This window comes from Dendropsophus ebraccatus, chromosome 7 (genome assembly GCF_027789765.1).
Source record: "Dendropsophus ebraccatus isolate aDenEbr1 chromosome 7, aDenEbr1.pat, whole genome shotgun sequence".
Taxonomy (NCBI): Eukaryota; Metazoa; Chordata; class Amphibia; order Anura; family Hylidae; genus Dendropsophus; species Dendropsophus ebraccatus.
In genome coordinates, this window is record NC_091460.1 from 103,350,512 (window position 1) to 103,371,746 (window position 21,235).

The window sequence follows — 21,235 nt, forward strand, 5'->3', positions numbered from 1 at the left end:
TTAAGAATTTTAAGTCTGCCAGTACTTACCAGCTGCTTTATGTCCTGCAGGAAGTGCTGTATTCTTTCTAGTCTGACACAGTGCTCTCTGCCGCCACCTTTGTCCATGCCAGGAACTGTCCAGAGCAGTAACAAATCCCTATAGAAAACCTTTCCTGCTCTGGACAGTTCCTGACATGGACAAAGGTGGCAGCAGAGAGCACTGTTTCAGACTGGAAAGAATACACTACTTACTGCAGGACATACAGCAGCTGATAAGTACTGGAAGGCATGAGATTTTTAAGTAGAAGTAAATTACAAATCTATATAACAGCTGCTGGGAACAGCTCTCTGGTGCTATGCCCAGCAGTCTCCAGCGGGATGGCAATTGAATCTTGATCTTAAATTGTCCATTCCAGCATCCTGTGGGTGGAACCACAGTGGCATTTAGTCATGCTGCCTCCACCCTCTTCCCAGACAGCCACGCTTGACGCTAAAGAGAGCAGAGGCAGTGTGACTACATGCCACTGCGGCTCCACTACTGGGCGCTGGAGCGGAGTATTAAAGATCAAGATTTTGAAACTGTGGCCCTGACAGACTGCTGGGCACAGTGTCGGAGAGCTGTTCCCGGCAGCTGTAAGGGTATGTTCACATTGAGTAAATGTGGAGAGCAGCGGAAGGAGAGGCGTGCGAGCCCTCCCATAGACAAACTATGGGACACTTTGGCAGGCAGGATTCCGCCACACATACCCTAGGGTACTGGGACCAACTCACTCTACCTCAGGGAGGTAATTTATCCCTTTAAGACACAACAATATTTCTTCTACACAGTATAGACAGTAGCTTTAAATCAATACATGAACTTTAATGAATAGAAGTCAAAGTTTACCTTCACAGCATAATTATTCAGAGGGTCCTTGGCACAGGTGGCACAGTAATAGATGGCATCCCCAGCATTACAGCAAGGCTTGTTGCTTGTCAGCTTGAAGAGTGACCAGTTATTTTCATTAAAATGCAGTTCCTTCTTTTGGTCCCGCATAAAATAATCCTCACATTTGTTCATTAAACGTCTTGTGGATTGTGCGTAGAGTCCACTGAGTTTGGCATACATCCCCTCTTTGCTATCTATGTTGCTAAGAAGGTGGTGTAGCTGGAGACTTGAGGCAGACGAAACCTGACTAGAAACGCTTAGTTGTGACATGGACATGGTCGGAGGTCCTCGGCTTTGAAGACAGTTTCTGCTTCTAACCTCATTTCTGTGGCCGGTGCCTCTACAACAGATCTCCAGGGACTCAGAAGAAGAAAACATGGCATGTCTGTCGATTGGACTGAGCAGTGTAGATTCTTCTCCACAGACATTGCTTTCTGACTGACTAAGATTAAGCCTTGGACTATTTGGACTGGCTCCAGTTCTTGATGGGAAAGCCCGACCCCATGCAGAGTTATCTGGTGCCGATACAGCCCTGTTCATTGACTTCTTTACGGGCAATGGAGGCGGCTGTCCAAGTCCATTCTGAGCCTCCATTCCAGAGTCCACAGAAAATGAAACTTGGGCAAAATGCTTCTTGTCAGGGCCAGATGAATGACTTGGAGGAGAAGTGACAGCTTCATATGACTGACCTACAAAGACATAGACTAATTAACTACTTGAGACATTGATAGTCATACTAGAACACACAAAGTGCTTTAAAATAACAGGAACTTTGGGTTATATAAAACAAACACAAAGGCACATAGGGCCAAAAGCCTACTAGAACCCAAATATCCCTCATATACTAATAAAACATAACTTTTACTTGTATATCAAGTAAAATAGTATATAAAACGTAAGAATTAAAAAAACTCTTATACCACAAGCTTATAAATCGTGTATACGGTCCACTATATGAATTAGAGCCAGATTAGCTGCACACTTACTGGGTACATATAAGAGCTGTGGCAGTAGATTTTAAAACGCTAACACCGCCCCCCACAACTAGTTTCATTCCATCAGGAGTGTCTTCAGGTGTAGGGCGCTCCTGAGGACGTTTCTGATGGAGTGAAACTAGTTGTGGGGGGCGGTGTTAGCGTTTTAAAATCTACTGCCACAGCTCTTATATGTACCCAGTTAGTGTGCAGCTAATCTGGCTCTAATTCATATAGTGTACCACCTTGTGGTATAAAAGTTTTTAATTCTCACGTTTATACTATTTTACTAGATATACAAGTAAAAGTTACATTTTATTACTATACGGGAAATATTTGGGTTTGTGATTGATAGTCATAGACTCTGTTGTGTTAGGCCCCCTTCACATATGCATGAATTTACAGACCCATAGGGTTCTATTGGGCACGGATGCCCCTCAGGATTTTTTTCTGAAGGGTGTCTGTGCTGCAAAATAGATCCAGAAAACATAGGACATGTCCTATATTTGTCTGGAATTGCAGCAAGGAAGCCCCATGGGATCATCCAGAATTGCGGACAGCTACAGATGCACATCTGGAATCTGCCCCAAATTCCAGATGCATTTCATGGCAGCCCGGGCTAGCACCAGCACCCAGGCAAGTGCCATTGGGTAATGAAGCTGACCCTTTAACTATACGCTCATACAGTTAAATGAGGCACTGTGATTGACCAGGCCATTGGCTTCTATCTCCATAACTTCTGTGCATGCAGAGCCAAAAGAGGCAAGCAGAAGTCTAAGGAGGACACCGCTGCAACCGTGCAGCAGGTGAGTATGTTTTTTTTTCTTCCTTCTTTTTTACGGCCAGGAAACACTAATTATTTCCTGAATCATCCTGAGAGGCTTCCTGCCCATACAAAACAGCCACAGAGGTGTGAAGGGGGCCTTATACTTTATTTTACAGACATTTATATAAATTTAAACACTTTATATGCATGAAACATTGAAACTTTATTTTTCTTGATTTTCTAGATTGTCTTCTTTTGTAACTGGCTTACAAAGGCTCAGTTTCTGTAAGCCTTATCTATGAGATAACAGGTAAAATGGCTGCAAACGGATTTTTGTGCCAACAGAGCATTTCACGTTTGTTTGTGTTGCTCAGGTAGTCAGAATAAAGTACATTCCAAGGCTGCTTTGTGACAAGAGGCTCATTGCAATCGGATTATAAATAGAGACAGGGAGTGGCAACCTCCTGAACACTGATCTGGCAAGCTTATTTTATTTTAAGTACATATTCTGAGGAGAGGGCAGATGTTGCAACAGCCTTAAAGGAGGCTTAGAGGATCTTTAAAAGCAACGCTAACCCCTTGCATAACCTTACCAAGTCCGCTTTCCAATATGCCCAGCTTTATGCAAGAAACAACCTTATGCGGTGAATAGAAATACATTCGAAATCTCTATTAAATACTCACATGAAAAGAGATGAACAGGCTAGGTTCAAATAGCCAGCAAGTTTGTAACACCAAAGCACTAGTTGCTCTTCTGCTCCCTATAACTATGCTTGATGAAACCGACCTTTCTTGATCAAATGCAGCAACTTAAATTTCATAGTGGTCAAAGTGCGATAATGTTACGAAGTCCATAGTGTAATACTCAAAGAAGTGAAGTTAGAATAAACTGAACATATCTGCACTCGGAAGTCCACCAGACATTTACAGACTGTAGTAACTGGAGATCAGGTGGACTTTGCTCCTTTTGTAAGAGTTATGTAGATATCTTAAAGGAAGAATGTTTATGGACGCCCTTACTTCTGTAGAAAAACTATAAGAGCTTCATGTAAATGCAAGAGATGCTGTGTGTATAAATATCGTGGTCAATATATGACTATGGTTACATTACTTTTACTAGTGACCTGGTGGGGAACCCCCACTATATATAAGAAGGACATGGCTGAACTGGAGCGGGTACAGAGGAGGGCGACCAAGGTCATTAAGGGAATGGGTGGGTTACAGGACCAAGACAAACAATAGCTTTGGGCTATTTAGTTAAAAAAAAAAAAAAAGACGACTTAGGGGCTATCTGATCACAATGTACAAATATATGAATGGACAGTACACAGATCTTTCTAGTGATCTTTTTATACCAACCCCTGTAAACATGACATAGGGGCATCCTCTACATCTAGAGGAAAGAAGGTTTCACCATCAACACAGACGAGGATTCTTTACTGTAAGAGCAGTGAGACTATGGAACTCTCTGCCACATGATGTTGTCATGGCTAATTCATTAAAGGGGTAGTGCGGCGCTAAACAATTATTCACAAAATAACACACATTACAAAGTTATACAACTTTGTAATGTATGTTATGTATGTATATGGCCCCCTTCCCAGTGTTCCCCCCCACCCACGCTAGACCCGGAAGTGTGGTGCACTATACTTACCGCATTCATGTCGACCCCCAGCCGCCATCTTGTGACAATGACGTAGTCTTCGGGAGGCCGGCCGAACGGCTCCATCCGTCCCTCATGCCGGACCCCTTCTGCCGCGTCATAACTGTGCTCACCCGCGATTGGCTGAGCACAGTTATGCTCAGCCAATCGCGGATGAGCTGCTGCTGATGAGGCAGAGGGGGGGGGGCGGCATAAGGGATGGATGGAGCCGTTCGGCCAGCCTCCCGAAGACTACGTCATTGTTCCAAGATGGCGGACGGGGTCGACACGAGATGCAGTGAGTATAATGCACCACACTTCCGGGTCTAGCATGGGGGGGGGGGGGAACACGTGGAAGGGGGCCATATACATACATAACATACATTACAAAGTTGTATAACTTTGTAATGTGTGTTATTTTGTGAATAATTGTTTAGCGCCTCACTACCCCTTTAAATAAGTAAAAGGGAGGCCTGAATGCTTTTCCTGATAAATATAATATTACAAGTTATGTCCACTAGATTTCATGTGATAGAACGTTGATTGAGGGATATATTAGAGTGTGGATATATATATATATATATATATATATATATACACACACATACATACATATACATACACACACGCACACTAGTGTTGGGGTGATTGGCATCTGCCTCATGAGGGTTTTTGCCTTCCTCTGGATCAACACAGTAGGGTTATAGGTTAAACATAGTAGAAAAGAGGAACAGGCACTCACCGAACTGTGTGTAGTCTTCTTTATTTATTCTTCATGACAAGGAATAAAAATGCTGAGAAAGGGAGCATGGCAGTGGCATTCACAGCTTGTGTTTTTATTCCCTGTCATGGATATTGAATAAAGACGACTACATGCAGTTTGGTGAGTGCCTGTTCCTTTTTTCTACTATGTTCATTGTCTATCATTGCTTATATTGAATAATAGCACCACCGTAGCATATAAAGTGATCTAGGCATCAGCTGGACCCAGTAGTGCCAAGTCTTTGTTTTAGTGGACTTGAGGGTTATGCCCTGTATGGTAGCTTGGACAGCCCTGCAGTTCCCGACATGAACTTGATGGCATCAGTTAGGCCTGTGTTGCCCTCTTACTGCTGCTACTTAAAATAAAGGGATGAAAAATAGAAAATTATACATTTTTATGAAGTTATACTAAAAGTTAATTATAACTTTAGGAAAGCAATGCATTTAATAAAAAAAAAAATCATTCCTCTCTGGAGAACCCCTTTAATTATAATTCATTATAATTCGTTGTCTGATACATATCCTTTATGTTGCAGGGCATTTCTTTATTGTAAAGGGGTCATTTAGGTGACAGCAAATCACAAGGATTAAATGAAGTTGATAAAAAAAAAAAACACATGAAAGGGAATTCTAGGAATTTCCCAGCAAGGGTCTCATTTTTGTATCATGACCTTGCTCTTCTGCCAACAAGATGGCTTATAATTTGCATGCTCCATCAAATTCTGGTATTTCCAATCTAGGCCATTTACCAGCTCACTGACTCATGTTCTCACTGGAAATTCTAACAGTGCATGTACATCTATCTATCTATCTATCTATCTATCTATCTATCTATCGCTTTGAACTGAATTCTTTAAACGTATGTTGTGTTGGATATACACACACAATTACAAAAAAAAAAGTTAAGAGGATGTCCTTTTTAGCTTGTATTGACAACATATTAGCGGAAGGTAAAGCAAAGAGGTGCTATTAAAAAGATATTGAACAGACCAAAAATGCTATCGGCTGCAAAACAAATTCTCAGTGGAATCAGACAAAAACGTGATACAATAATGAGATTTGTTTTCTTCTTCTGTGAATTGTATCATGAGTATAGTGGTGGCAAAGAGAACATGGATACGTTGCCAACATTTAGCAGGCTCTCTCTGAGCAACCTGTCCTATCTGGTCCATCTCTGACCGACCTCCAGGGTGAGGTTTTCATTTCTAAGACATTCAGGACTATTTATATCACTAGCTCAAACTCCTTAATCTTTCTAAGAATAAAACAATCACAGTACACCTACAAAATGTAAAGAATGATGCAGTTTCATGCATAATTCTCTTGGCTTGAAAAAGAGGCTCCGAAGCCTTGAAACGCGTTGCCTACTATGCGATTAAATATCTTTTAATATCTACGTGTCCTGAGACCTCCCTGTGCCACGAATACTCCACTTTGGAAGTGTGCACCCCCGGCGTCGCACTCCCTTCTCTGCACGGTTCACTGCATCCTGATACCACTGACGTGATGCATCTCGTCCTGGGCTCCTGGAGTGGCAGCATCGAGGTCTTCTTTCCATTCCATGTGTTTACAGGTGTTGTGCTCTCAGTACAACCCTACCAGGTGAGCACATTCCTCATCACTTTCTTGCATATGTGACAAAATCGATTCACCCAGGGAGCGCCTATCCTTTGTGTTTTCAGCCTCTCCTCAATGCTAGTCATGTAATATTACCTCCTTCACTGCAGGTCCTGGAGTCCAAGCTGTCCATAGATCCAGTACTGAAGCTGACATTGATGTTAACATTTGAGCTGCTGATGTTGGTTCCCTTAAAGGATTCTCCAAGACTCTCCACCGACCCAAGACTCATATTCTCCAGTTCACAGCTACTCTTGTTTATTTTCACTTGCCTTGGGACAACAATAAAACACAAAAAAATGTCATGAGTAACCTTTTTATTATCTTTTTCCCCTCTAGTACTTTACTTTTCCTTTTCGGAAAACTACAAGTGATTTAAATGCTTTAGAAATGAGTGAAGTTAGATCCATATAAAACATTCATTGGAGACATTACCGTGCTGAAATGTTATGTACTTTTGGGAGAGATTCATGTATGCCATGTTAAATATTCTCAATAGAGCACAATGCAAATTCCTAAAGCTACCTGAACAGGATGCACATATTGACACGTCCTGTTCTCCATCTTAAGCGGGTGAAATAGGGAGCAGAAAAACTGGTTTTTCTTTCCACAAAAATGCACTTTTGAAGTGAAGCAGAACGATGTATATTGTACCTCCCTAAACACAAGCAAACACTGGAGCTGCTGTTATTACACAATAGTGTATACTGCACCTAGACTACAATAGGCAGACACACTGACTGATGGCTAGTCTGCAGAAAACAACAGTCACTGGTCTAGAATTAAAAAATAGGTCAAACTATTAAAAAAATCTTTTCACTCCCAAAAAAGTGCCACTCTTGTGCATGGTCTATGTCAGGTATTGCAGCTCAGAGTTACTGTCCTGAATTAGCGGAGCTGCAATCCAAGGTACAGTCATTAAACAAGTAGCCCATTGTTTAGAAAGGAGTGGAAAAGGCATTTTGTAATCCTAAACAAGTGTCTGATGCTTGGGTCATGGCTCAAAGGTCAGAGAGCATTTAAAAATAAAAATAAATAATCCAAAGTATAATAATATCTGAATTTGATGATGATGGCCACACAAAAGGTCAAAGCAGTTGGCGAGTATACACAGGCTGATTATCGGGGGACTGAGCATTCCTGTGAATGCTTGTTGTCAATAATCGGCTCATGTAAAAGGGCTTTCATGCTACCTTAAAGGGGAACTCCAGGTAGAGGTTAAAAGAATGAAACTTCTGCAGAAGCATACAGCATTACTTACCTGTATATCCCAGTTTTGAAACTACCCAAAGTCCATTTTTTTTTTTTTTTGGGGGGGGGGGGGGGTTGTTCTGTATTGTGTTTCTGTCCTTCCTGGTTGAGCAGTTCCCAGAATGCAATGCTTTCCCTCACCTGATCACAGTCCCCCACCTATCACAATCAGTAAAATTAGTGCTGCACATGCTTCTGCCCATTTAAAGATGGTGAATCACTCAGGGGATTGGGGGATCCAGCCAAGCCTCCTGTGACATCATGCCCTGCCCCCTGTCTGCATCATCAGCCTGTGCTCAGCAAACACACTCAATGTGAGACAGAGGCATGGAAAATTTGTCTCCTAAGGGAGGGGGGAGAGCAGAAGGAGCAGGAGACCATGTGAATTGGCACAGGGGCCATTTTTTTTTCACTTCCTGAATTTCTATCAGCTACCGGTGTGGCAGAACCGCACAGATAGGGTAATTAGAGATGAGCGAACCTGGAGCATGCTCGAGTCCATCCAAACCCGAACGTTTGGCATTTGATTAGCGGTGGCTGCTGAAGTTGAATAAAGCTCTAAGGCTATGTGGAAATCATGGACATAGTCATTGGCTGCATCCATGTTTTCCAGACAACCTTAGAGCTTTATCCAACTTCAGCAGCCCCAGCTAATCAAATGCTGAATGATCGGGTTCGGATGGACTCTAGCATGCTCGGGGTTCGCTCATCTCTAATGGTAATACATTGTATAGACACATCTATAGAACTTTTAATAGAAAACAAGTTTTTCTTATCTGGAGTTCCCCTTTAAAGGGGTACTCCAGCAAAAATAAAGAAAATCTCTCACCTCAATTTAAATTAACTGGTGTCAGAAAGTTTTGTAAATTGTTTCTATTAAAAAATCTCCGGTCTTACAGTCCTTATCAGCTGCCGTATGTCCTGCAGGAAAGTAGTGTATTCTTTCCAGTCTGACACAGTGCCCTCTGCTGCCACCTCTGTCTATATTAGGAATTTTCAGACTGGAAAGAATACACCACTTCCTGCAGGAAATACAGCAGCTGATAAGTTACTGAAAGGCTTGAGATTTTTAGATTTGAGATTTTTTTTAGAAGTAAATTGCAAACCTATATAACTTTCTGACAACCAGTGATTTGAAAGTAAAACATTTTTACCCCTTCAAATAAGAAAATCTGTCACATTGGATCATGGCCCTAGATTAAGATTTAATCTGGGACCATGACAACAGCACAAGGCACTTTAAGGGTATGTTCACACTGAGTAAATCAGGCGGAATTCCGCCTGCCTCAGTGTGTCATAGCCCGTCTACGGGAGAGTGGGTGCTCCTTCGCTGCCGCTGCTCTCCGTTCAAAGAAGTGACATGTCACTTCTTTGAGCGGAGAGCGGCAGCAGGTTTGTGTGAACATACCCTAATAGTGTGACTGCAGCCAAAGTGAGGGAATATTTTTTAGAGGCAGATAAAATACATACATGCTGTCTCAACAAGTATTCCCATGGATTTTAGCACAGATTCATTCAATGGGATCCCTTTTTGCCCCGAAAGCTCAGACACAACACCTTTCATATCCTTCTCATCCCTACTTGGTGCTTGGCTAACGCTGCACATATTTCTGGGTGATTAGACTTGGAAGAGATACAAAACAAAAAGATAAAAGCTAGGATCTCAGCAGAAATATGTGGAAAGGCAACTCTGTCCTGGCATCATTAACAGGAATGTTTCTGAAAGAAGACATTGTGATGGGGAATGTTTGTTCTCCTTGGAACATTAACAATCATTAACCTCATTCTTCTATATTTACACGTGCTGCGCTGGAATCGCTGGAGACCCGCTCACCGATTCGTTTTATTTGCACTAATGTTAACTTGTGTCTCCTTCCTAGTTTTGTGCAGTAAAGATGACACTTTAAGCATTCTCAGTACTGGGAGGCTGGGGGCTACAGAATGGAATGCGACTAGGCCACACTCCAGGTCCTTGCCATGGAAGCTGTGGGAAGAAGTGGCAGGCTCAGTCCATATAGAAGGTAGTAGGTCATCGGGAGACTCGGGATTCAAGGACACAAGGAATTCTTTGCATAACTCCCAGCCTCTCCGAGCAGCCCTGTTACTGGGAATTAGAAAACAAATGCCATGTAAGGCTTTGAAGTCTTCTCAAACAAAAACACAGCCTGAACCCTATAACTGGAACAGGTTCTGCCTTTGATAAATCTTACTCAGTCGATGCCAGGAAGAGAGTTTGTATAAGACACATACCATCTCCATAGCAGCCCATCAGGTCTAAATATGAGTCATAAGATTGATTCAATCCAAACACAAGGCAAACCAGTAAAATCATCTCTAGAAACGTTTCTTGGGCTATACAACGCCAGTCTACAACTCTCTATAGCTGATGGAGAGAAAACTATTAAAGGATCCCAGAGAGGAGTTGTCCGGCACAGCCCCTTTAAGTAGAGGTTATGCTTTATATCACTGACATACTTCAGATATACTTGAGATAAATGTGAATTTCATTACCCAGAGCAGATTGGCTACACAGGTGTTAATGCTAAGCAATGCTTCAGGATAATATAGCTAAGAGACATAACTTTTTGCTAGACATTCCAATGCAAGTGTGAACAATAGTTTATTTTCATAGACGAGCAATGCCGAACCTGTGTAATATATTTTCTACAATAACGTCAATGAAAGAATCTTGGTATTCTAGGTCATTGCTATCTATCTACTACTGTATGCGGCATTACTTGCATATAGTTGTCCAAGAACAATTACAGAGGATAATGCCATGGACACTCATTCCCATATCTAGCATAAGGAGAAGATACATTCTTCTGTTTCTTTTCTAATACTGCATATCATAAGAAGTTGGGTTATGTCTAGAGATAGGTGTTGAGCAGATTTCCAGTTTCTGTCCGGGTTCGGCAACTTCTCCGCACCCTTAGCATTTAACTCCCGGTGTCTGGAGAAATCGGTGGCTTTCCTAGGTCTGTGAAAAAAAATATGGATACAGTCTATGGCTGTAGTCATGTTTTACAGGACTCGCAACTTTTCCAGATGCGAGGAATCAAACTATGACCATTTCTATGATCAAACTATGACCAGGTTTGGAGAAGTTGCCGAATCCTGACAGAAAATGGAAGTCTGCTTAACAGGCAGCAGGATTCAAACGCTGATCATTAGGATTCGTGCAAACCCAAACTTTTGGCAAGTTCACTAATCTCTAGGTATGTCATGTAAAGGGAAACGCTTACCAAAAGTAAAGATTCTCAAGTGTTCCATTAAGGAATTTTATGTTTTGCCTTCACCTGATCCTTTTCTTGCTGCTTTCATCACCATATGCGATATATGTGCAGAAGACGGAAGACATATATTGCTTTTGTCAATATCCCTCACCAATCGGTGGTAAATAACATGTACGCTTTTATTTCCAGTGCTCCAGGAGAATCTTATTATTATAGTTGCCACTGAAACGTATAGTCTGTCCACATAAAGCACATTAACAAGCTCTCTCCATCTTTTTAGGAGATCTCCATTCTGGCTGATGAAGAAAGGTTGTTACTAGAATATAGTACTGATATAAGGTCTTTTATTGTGGCACATGTGATTAATACTTGTGTCAGTTCTGCAGGGACTAGGGTGGTGTCACAAAGAGGTCTATACTGATGCATTATGTTAAAGGAGAAGTCCAGCCAGACCCTTTTTTTTAAGCAAGTGCTGGGGAGGATAAAAGAAATAACATGCTCTTACTTCCCCTGCTCTAGTGCCGGTGGTCCCCGGGTCCCCAGCCACTTCCTGCTCTAAGCGGAGACCTGGGTTATGATGTGAGGTCCGCTCAGCCAGTCAGGGACCCCACTACTACTGTTGACTGGCTGAGCGGACCTCACACATCACAACCCGAGTCCCCGCTCAGACCAGGATGCGGCTGGGGACCAGAGCAGCAGGATGTGGCCACCAGTGCTGGACCGGGGGAGGTAAGAGCACTATTTTTCTCCTCCCCCTCCCCAGCACTTGCTAAAAAAAATGGGTCTGGTGGGACTACTTCTTTAAATTAAAAATATTTCAAATCTACAATTTTTCAATATCATTTTAAAATAATAGACTCGCTAATACTCCATGTGCTGCTTAGCTTCATAACCTGTTGCCCTTGGTTACAGCCTGCCAGTAATTCACTTTCTTGGGACGCTCATACTAAATTCAACTGCAGTCACGTGATCTGTCCCATTAGTACTGGCAGTTGGCTTTCACTTCACATGCAAGCAAGGGGGATAGCCTAAAACTGGGAGAACATAGCCTAAAACTTACTAATCTGACAGTATGGGGGAGATTTATCAAAGTGTGTAACATATAAACTGGTGTAAACTGCCCATAGAAACCAATCACAGCTCAGCTTTCAGCTCTGGTCAAATGAAAGAGGAGCTGTGATTGGTTGTTGTGGGCAGTTTACACCAGTCTATATTCTACACCCTTTGATAAATCTCCCCCTATGTGTCTAACCTAACAGTATATAGTCTTTGTCTACCATTATAATGGATCCAGACTCTTTTTACTAACCGTGCTGCAGCATGGTCCTCTCCCCGCTCGTTCTTCCGATTGACCCGGACCAATCGAAACTTTTAACATGTCTCTATGACATGTCAAGAGTTTTTTTTTTTTTTTTTGTAATGACAGGTTCACTTTAAGTCTCCTCATATAGTGTTATTTTCAGCAGACAAGAGGTGGACTTTTAAGGACTTGTCACCATCTTGGCTGGAAGGGATGTGTGAAATAGAGATAATGTTCACAGTCATGTGTTGATCTAACCTAACAGACAACCTTTTGTGTGTCCAGAGTCAATGATCCTATTCATCTTATGACACAGGTCAGTGACAGGAGCTATCAAGTCACACACTTGTATATGGTGAGTAGTTAGAAAGTCATCTTGCGGCACACAATGCCTGTAAGGAATGTTGTGATGACTGCTCAGACAAAAGGCGCACATATCATTGAGGTGAAGTGACCTTTTTCCTATTACACAGCATTATAGACTTAAGCGCCATGAGGAGCTTTGGGTAGAAAGGAGAAGTGGAGAATGATTGTGAATAAACATGTTATATAACTGGCATTACATTCATTCCACATCCTTAAGTGTAAAGCTAGAGAGCATATAAGGCCAAATGCCTACTTAAGTAGCACATAGATTAAAGGAGTATTCCCATCTCAACCAACTTAGTTGTTGTGGTAGGACTCGTCAAGGTAAATATTTTTGCAAATAGTCGTTTAGCAATTTTGCCTTCTCCTGATATGCTGCTTCTTCCCTCCAATTGTTGACCGCTCGTTATCTAGTTTACCAACCACCACTCTGCTCTAAAAGCATTGATCTGGTGTATACATATGAAACATAGAACATTGTTGGCAGAAAATAACCACCTTGTCCATCTAGCCTGCCCTTTCAGTATTTACTTTCATATTATGTTGGGATAGAGATATGTTTATCCCAGCTGTTTAAAAATTTAGTTACTGTAGATTTATCGTACCTACCACATCTGCTGAAAGTTTGTTCCAAACATCTACTACTCTTTCAGTACAGTATTTTTCTTTTGTTATTTCAGATTTTTTCTACAACCAAGCTCAAATATATGCCTCCTTGTTCTAGAGTTCAGTTTTTTTTTTCTCAATTAAAACTCTTCCCCCTGGAACCATATTTAGTCCTTTAACATAGTTAAAGACCTGTCACCCCCCCGTGTCGGGGTGACAGGCTCCCGACCCCCCGTTACAGCGCCCTATACTCACGTGATCCCGCCGGGTCCCGCTTCCTGAGCCGGTTGGGTCACGGAGATATCAGCGCCCGAAGCCCAGCGCAGAGACACACAGCAGACGCCCATAGAGAATGAATGGGGAGTCCGATGCTCCGTCATTCTCTATGGGCATCGGACTCTCCTGTCAGCGCGCGCGCCGGGCTTCGGGCGCTCATATCTCCGTGACCAAACCGGATCAGGAAGCGGGACCACGTGAGTATAGGGGGCTCTAACGGGGGTCGGGAGCCTGTCACCCCGGCACGGGGGGGGTGACAGGTCCTCTTTAAAGGGGTACTCCAGGCGGGAGGGAGTGGGTTAAAGCAACGACGTCCACTTACCTTCCCGGTTCCAGCACTGGTAAGTGGACGTTGTTTCTTTCAACCCCTCCCCGGCCATAGTGAAAAAGCCCATCTGCAGTACCTATTTGAAACGTTTCAATCGTGTCCCGCTTTTGCCTTCTTTCCATCCTTTTTTGTAGCCCGGCTTTGGACTCGTTCTATTTCATCAATATCTTTTTGTAGGTGAGGTCTCCACAACTGGACACAGTATTTCAGATGTGATGTCACTAAAGCTCTATACAGCGGGATCACAATATCTCTCTTCCTACTGGTTATACCTATACAGCAGAGCATACAATTTGCTTTCCATATGCCTGGTCGAACTAGTGACTCATTTTAAGGCTGTCAGAAATCACTAGTCCTAAATCCTTCTCTTCTGAAGTCTTTGCCAACACAGAACTGCCCATATGATACTCAGGGGAGACATTAAAGGAGGTTAGTATTGCTAACGCTGCATATGATATCTGTGCCGACACTAGGGCACAGGCACCAGTGACCATTTGCTGTGTCTTAGGACAGAGAAATAGTTCTGAGCAGCAGGACCTCCACAAGTGAGGGATGGGCAGCAGGTAATTAGAGTTTTAAAAGTTAAAATATTTTCCAGTGAAACCTTTATTTGGAGCCTTCCACGTGTATACATTCAATGTACATGGTTAAAATAGCTTAAGCCCATTTAATTCCACTGACTATTGGCAGAGCCTCAGCTTTCGTTAGACTAGTATGTTCTTGTAATTAGGTAAAAAAAAAAAAAAAAAACTAAGCATTTTACAACCTTAGGCTATAGGCAATGAAAAAAATAGCATAGGATACATTCCTTTGCACTGATCTTTCATCTACCTTGTGATTACTGACTATTTACTAGCAAAGTCCGGAAATACTCATTGTAATTATTGATGGAAGGAAAAACAACGAAATTTATTTTCCATCAACTAGATATACGCAAAGTATATGTGCATTTTCTTCTTAGGGTGCGTTCACACCTACAGAATCCGCAGCAGATCTGCAGCAGATTTGATGGGGCAGATTTGTTGTTGTGTTCAGTTATTTAAATGAAATCTGCTGCGGATCCGGTAAGTGTGAACGTACCCTTAAGAAGTCTAGCTGTCAACTTTTTAATGGGTTATGGCAGGTAAACTTCATTCAGAACTTTTCATCTATAATGCTGCATAACTAGGACGTGGTCATATTTCCCTGGCTCAGGATCTAATCTTGTGAATTGAGTTTGTGTATACATCTTCAATAGCTGTTGGCTGAATGGTTAGTTCTGCTGACAGCTTTCCCTCTCGTGATTCCCCCCTGACACACGTGAACAGTCCGGCTTGGCTCTCAATAGAGACAGGGAGCAAAGCGCTGCCAGACAGCTCTGAAGGTGGATTCTCTCTGGAGACGAGCACAAGTCGAGCTTGCTAGAGTCAGGAAAAAACAAGGATGCAGCCATAGGCTGTATTCCAGGACTCATAGAACTGCATCTATCTTCTTCAGCTCCCGGTATTGAACCCCAAAAGATTGGACTTGGGTTGCATGCTCGAGCTGCACTCACCTCTGGTTATCTCCCAAAAACAGAAGGGTAAGACAGTTGAAATCCAAAATGCTCAATCCTTCTTTCCCCCCACATCAGGTTTGGAAAAAGTCACTGTACAGTAGTGGAGGGTCACGAGTCTCTGCAAAGACTGTGGGTACCACTGACTTTTCAGTAGTGTGTATTGAGGCCTTATAAGTCAGTACAAGTGCCCCCCTAAGGGCCATATGTACTAGATTGCATAAATTACACAGCTGAGACATGATCATGCAGCCCTTGCTGTGTATGTACAAATCAATAATGTTTTACTTACCTCTCCAGGCTCCCCGATGTCGTCCTGGCTTTTCCACGCTTCCACCACAGAAGCTAATAAACTAGTCTCTGCGATGACAGGTCAGTTAGCGAATCACTGACTGAGACAGGACAACACCACAGACAGTGATTTGCTTGTTGCTTCAGAAACTGGTTTAAGAAGCTTCAGTCGCAAAAGCGGGGGAAAGCTAGGAGGACACCAGGGAGGACAACCCTGGGGATAAATCTAACCATATTATTTTCTATATACTCTTTCATTAATGTGAAGTGACAAAGTATAAGTAACAAATGGCTCATACCTGGTCTGTTTTTTGGGGGGAGGAGGTGGCGGCTCAGAGGAATTGTCAGATTCACTGCTTGCTTTTGATAGTTCAACAGGACAGGAGGCAGATTTACTCATGCCCTTCGGACCTCTCTGTTCATTCATAGTGTCTCTTTCTTCAGCGACATAGCTGGATGCACTAGGCTGTCCACCGGTTACAGTATTTGCTCTTGGCTGTGATGAAACAGGTGAGGTCTCCTCTTCCTCCTCTTCATCGATCCTACACTGCCGACTCCATGCTGGCTGTGTGATTCTCTGTCTGCGCTCTCCAGTAAGCAGACACCTGTCATTCAGCATCAATGGTTCTTTTTTATGGGGTATTAAGGATAACATCCCAGTGGTGTGCGTTGGGGATGATAACTTCGAAGTAGAAAAATCCTCAAGTTTGGTACTTTTACCCGGCATCACCAGACTGGAGCTGCACTGGAATTTCTGCGATGACGAAGCCTGGTACTTTTTATTGGCATCAACACCTTTTCCATGGTTCCTTTCTCCCCAGAGAAAAGTAGGTGAGAGACTCAAATTCTCTACAGATGATGGACTACTGCATGACCATTCAACCCCAACCGCAGAATCAGGGCTGCTCAGGTATATTGTTCTGTTGTCTTCCTCTGTATGCGCAGCCATGACGGTTATCCTTGCTGCCACATGAGTCGTAGACTCTTGTAGTACCCTCTCAATGCTCACAGAACACTGGTTCTCTTTGGTGCCATTTTCCTCTTGTTTAGAAAGACTTTTCTCGGTTTGCATTACTGTTTTTGTTCCCTTGCCCGCGACACCTTTTCTTTTAGTACTTTCAGCATAAATTGGTTCATGGTCCCTTCCATCTACAGACGACTGAAACTCAGCCTGGGAATCTGTAATGGTTGGAGATGTAAGGGGGCTGTCCTTCATACCAACACATGAGACGTTATGTGACTCAGAATGAAGTGATACTTTCGTTCTGCTAAAAAACATGCTCTTACTAGAAGCTGGATTGGAGCTATGGCATGGATTGCTATCATTTCCAGACCTTGCTTGGTTGCACAATCCTGGAGCATTTTTGTCTATAGAACAAGGGCTTCCACTGGGAGACAGCCTATTTACTATGGACTGGGTTTCTGAGATATAACCACCGCTGCTCTTCAATCCTAATACTGCAGAGTCTGTTTGGAGACATTTCGGCTTCTTAGTTTCTCCATCTTTATTCTGCTTTGATAACAGTGTACATTGCTCCGAAGAAGGTGCAGACAACTTTTCCTTGAGAAACACAGCTTTGTCCAGCTGACCACCATGACCACCAAAGTGGCTCACATAGGTTAGATTCTGCACTGCATTAATCTCAGTCCTCTTATCATGATTTGACAAGCCATTGAACACATATTTGGGGACATCACTGGAAGAGCTGAAATTATGGGTAAAAGGCTTTGTAATCCTCTCCAGAACAACATTAGATATATTGCCGGATTTCAAAGTAGTATTGCTGGTTGATAACTCTTTCCAACTAACCTGAATGAAGAGAAACACAGATGATAGTAATGTGAAATGACACACTTTCCTAAGCACAGGTTGTTACTAAGAACCATAAGGTAATAAACTTTTTATAGGCCATAAACTTCTGCGTATGAAATGTTGTTTCCAGAAGACAGTCTTCACTTTATTCTGGGAAGAAAGGATATGCTAAATAGCTCTCACACCACTTAGGCAAAGTAGTGTCCCTTCAAGTCAATTTTTCACTCCATCTAGGAGTCTGAGAACATTGACGGGGGATATATGCCAAGCATCTCTCCAAAAGGAAAAACTACCCATCTACTATTTTGCACATCCTTTCTTCCTAAAATTTCCATTGGAACAGCAATGGCCTTCAAATCTCCACACCTCTCCATGGTGGACTCTCCTTGTGGAGAACCAGTATCCCTTCGACCAACGTCGATAGGTGAACACTCTGCTCTACAGATGGCTAGTCTTTCCTTTTGGAGAGATACTTAACATATATCCCCAGTCATCGTTCTAAGACTCCTAGATGGGGTGAAAGGACACCACTTTGTCTAAGTTATGTAAGTCCTATTTTGCATATCCTTTTTTTCTCATAAAAGCATAAAGCATGTAATGGAGCATCCCAGTGTGGCCTCATATAAGATTAGAGCCACATGGAGGAACACTGTTGCTCCATATTACCAACTTATATAACATAAATCCTGAATATGTTATTTGCATAACCTCTGCTTATTTAATGACCGTGTATTAATATGGTCTTGGCTTTGAGTAGAACTTACCTGAGTGAGAGTCTCCGTGCGGTCCAGCTCAGCCCACTCCTCAGCAGTCTCTGATGTAATCATTGTAGGCTTCACTGCTATGGTGGGCTTTGAATACAGAGCAGCTATTACAATGTCATCATCTTGGTTTGTGTTCTCCTGCTTGATCCTAATCCCATTAAGACTTGGCAGAACTGGTAAGTTTCCGACTTTTCCATCGGAGGGTGCTTGGCGTTTTCGGTGATCGCTCTTTGGGTGAAAGCAATTTTTACAAGATCCAGGTTTCCAAATATGTTCAACAAAATCGTTGCAGGCAGACATCTTTGAGCCTTTATTAGTCACGGTGATAGCTTTTTGCATGTTAGGTTCGGGATATCCGCTCTCATCTTGTGCACACAAAGTGCGGGACAATAAGGGAGACTTCTTTATGCAACTGAAAGAGAAACCATCACATTGATGAGTGTTAATAAAGCAATTTAAATAGAAAAAAAGAAAAACATATAGGTGAATACATTTAAAAAAAATTGCGTTGGAATATAAACCTATTTTCTCTTTTAGACAATGTTCACCAATGCAGTATTTAATCCATAAAAATACCACCAACTCGACAAGACCTTAATAGGGAAACTCCATTAAAGCAGCTGATGGGTTATCCAAGATTAGAAAAGACACAGCTTCTTTCTTGCAAAAAACAGCGCCACTCTGTCCTCAGGTTGTGTGTGGTATTACAACTTAGCTCTATTGACTTCAACAGAATAGAGCTGCAAAACACATCCAAACTTGACAGTCGCACAGTTTCTGGAGGAAAGTGGAAACGACGGTGCCTATTTAAAGAGTATATTCCCATGTACATAAACTACTGCCATTTTCTCACTGTGGAAGATCCACAGTAGATTTTGGTACCCACTGACCCAAATGGGTTTGCAGCATATTTGCAAAACTTCCAGCATTGCAGATTTGCTGCTGACCCAAAAGGTAGCAAAATCTGCAATAAATTTTCTGCATCAGATTTTTCAGGTGAGAATATACGAGGGGTACTAAAAAAAAAAAAAAAAAAAAAAAAAAGTCTGAAAGTTATATAGATTTGTAATTAACTTCTATTTAAAAATCTTTCAGTACTTATGAGCTGCTGTATGTCCTGCAGGAAGTGGTGTATTTTTTCCAGTTTGACAGTTCTCTCTGATGCCATCTCTGTCCATGTTGGGAACTGTCCAGAGCAGGAGAGATTTTCTATATTGATTTGCTACTGCTCTGGGCAGTTCCTCTCATGGACAGAGGTGGCAGCAAAAAGCACTGAGTCAGACTGTAAAGAATACACCACTTCCTGCAGGACATACAGCACCAGATAAGTACTGGATGACTTGAGATTTTACAACAGAAATCATTTACAAATCTTTATAACTTGTATAAGTTGATTTGATAGTGCTTCCCATGGACTATCAAATTTATATCCAGCAAAAAATGTTCATAATGAACCTTTGATTTAAAGAGATTAACCATTAGGGTGATTCACCCAGCACTGACTGTACAATAACTCCACTTAGGTCACCACCAGAAGTAACTATGTCCTGAATGAAATGTAGTGAATCACCAATACAATCTACGTATCCCTTGACAGGTCTGTTAGTCAGTATTTGGCAAGGTGTATAAGCAGGAATCCTCCCTGTGATCACGTCTGCAACTGTCACGAACCAGGGATCGTGATACAGCGAGATATCCGTTTTCCTGCCATGACTGTATAATCTGCAGACTCCCTGCCCATGTGCACTGTGACAAAGAAAACTCTTGTTCATCCTCTTCTTGCAATATGCATTTCCTTTCTCAGCTCAATGACAATTAAAAGTGACACCTAGAACATTTACCATATCAAAAGTGTTCATTGCCATTTCACAGCTCCCCAGACTGACTGATCTGGAAATTACACGCTTTAAATCAGGCACCAATTGGTTTTGCCTTGTGGTAACTGTTAGGGTATATTCACATGCAGCGGATTTGTTGCAGAAATTTATGGGACTATAACATCCATCTGAATAAAGGCTTGCAAAAACCCATGTGCTTGGCCATTCAGACAATGTTCACACCGTTTCCTGGCTTTTTCTGTAGCAGGTTTTCTAAAATTGTAAAAAAAAAAAAAAAAAAGGTTTTTTTTAATGAACTCCAATAATATGGTCAGGAACCTATAATATACCTTTACATATACCGGAGCCATTAGACAACCCTAGCCAACTAGGTTGATATGCTACGGAATATAGGAGTTCATTCATGATGATGTCGGGGGCTCCGACACTGTGTCCGTACAGTAGCACAAAGATTTAAACAGTTTTAGAGCTCCTGGCATCATAATGAAGGATGACGCCAGTAGAGATGAGCGAATTTATAGTAATAAAGTTAAGCGCTCCATCATCTCTGCAATCCGCTCATCAGCCTGCTGCCATTTACCTGACTGCCGCTCCTCCCCGGATGCTGGGAAAAGCAGATCTAGCGCTGATCTAGCAGATTGGCACTCGTTTACAGTTGTGATCGGGCCGTGTAATAGGGCCCTTAGACTTTATAACCACACAACTCAGTGGCTTACAAGTTATCTATTATACATTTACCAACTAAGTAACATAAATTAATTCAAAAAAGGTCATAATGGCATTTTTTAACAAAGCAGCTAATCTTATCGCTGCATCACAAACACTACGACCACCATTCATTAGGGTCATGTGTCACATACATCTTGAGACATCTGCTAATGAACTGCATGATCAATCCTTGTGTGACAGCTTAAAAACAAATAAATCAGATAAGAGAAACAGATCTGAATGTCTGCTAGTGC

The 21,235-nt window shown here is 42.1% G+C and overlaps 1 protein-coding gene across 1 annotated transcript in view; it reads right to left on the minus strand.

Moving 5' to 3' along the window:
- PRAG1 (PEAK1 related, kinase-activating pseudokinase 1) overlaps positions 1-21,235 on the minus strand; it is a 32,415-nt gene that overhangs the window by 2,079 nt on the left and 9,101 nt on the right. The window contains exons 2-5 of the mRNA XM_069978055.1: positions 18,436-18,847; positions 16,158-17,668; positions 6,767-6,942; positions 868-1,598 (exon numbers count right to left, since the gene is read on the minus strand). Of these exons, the coding sequence (XP_069834156.1) occupies positions 868-1,598; positions 6,767-6,942; positions 16,158-17,668; positions 18,436-18,774 (2,757 nt within the window). The 5' untranslated portion in view covers positions 18,775-18,847. The remainder of the gene's footprint in view (positions 1-867; positions 1,599-6,766; positions 6,943-16,157; positions 17,669-18,435; positions 18,848-21,235) is intronic.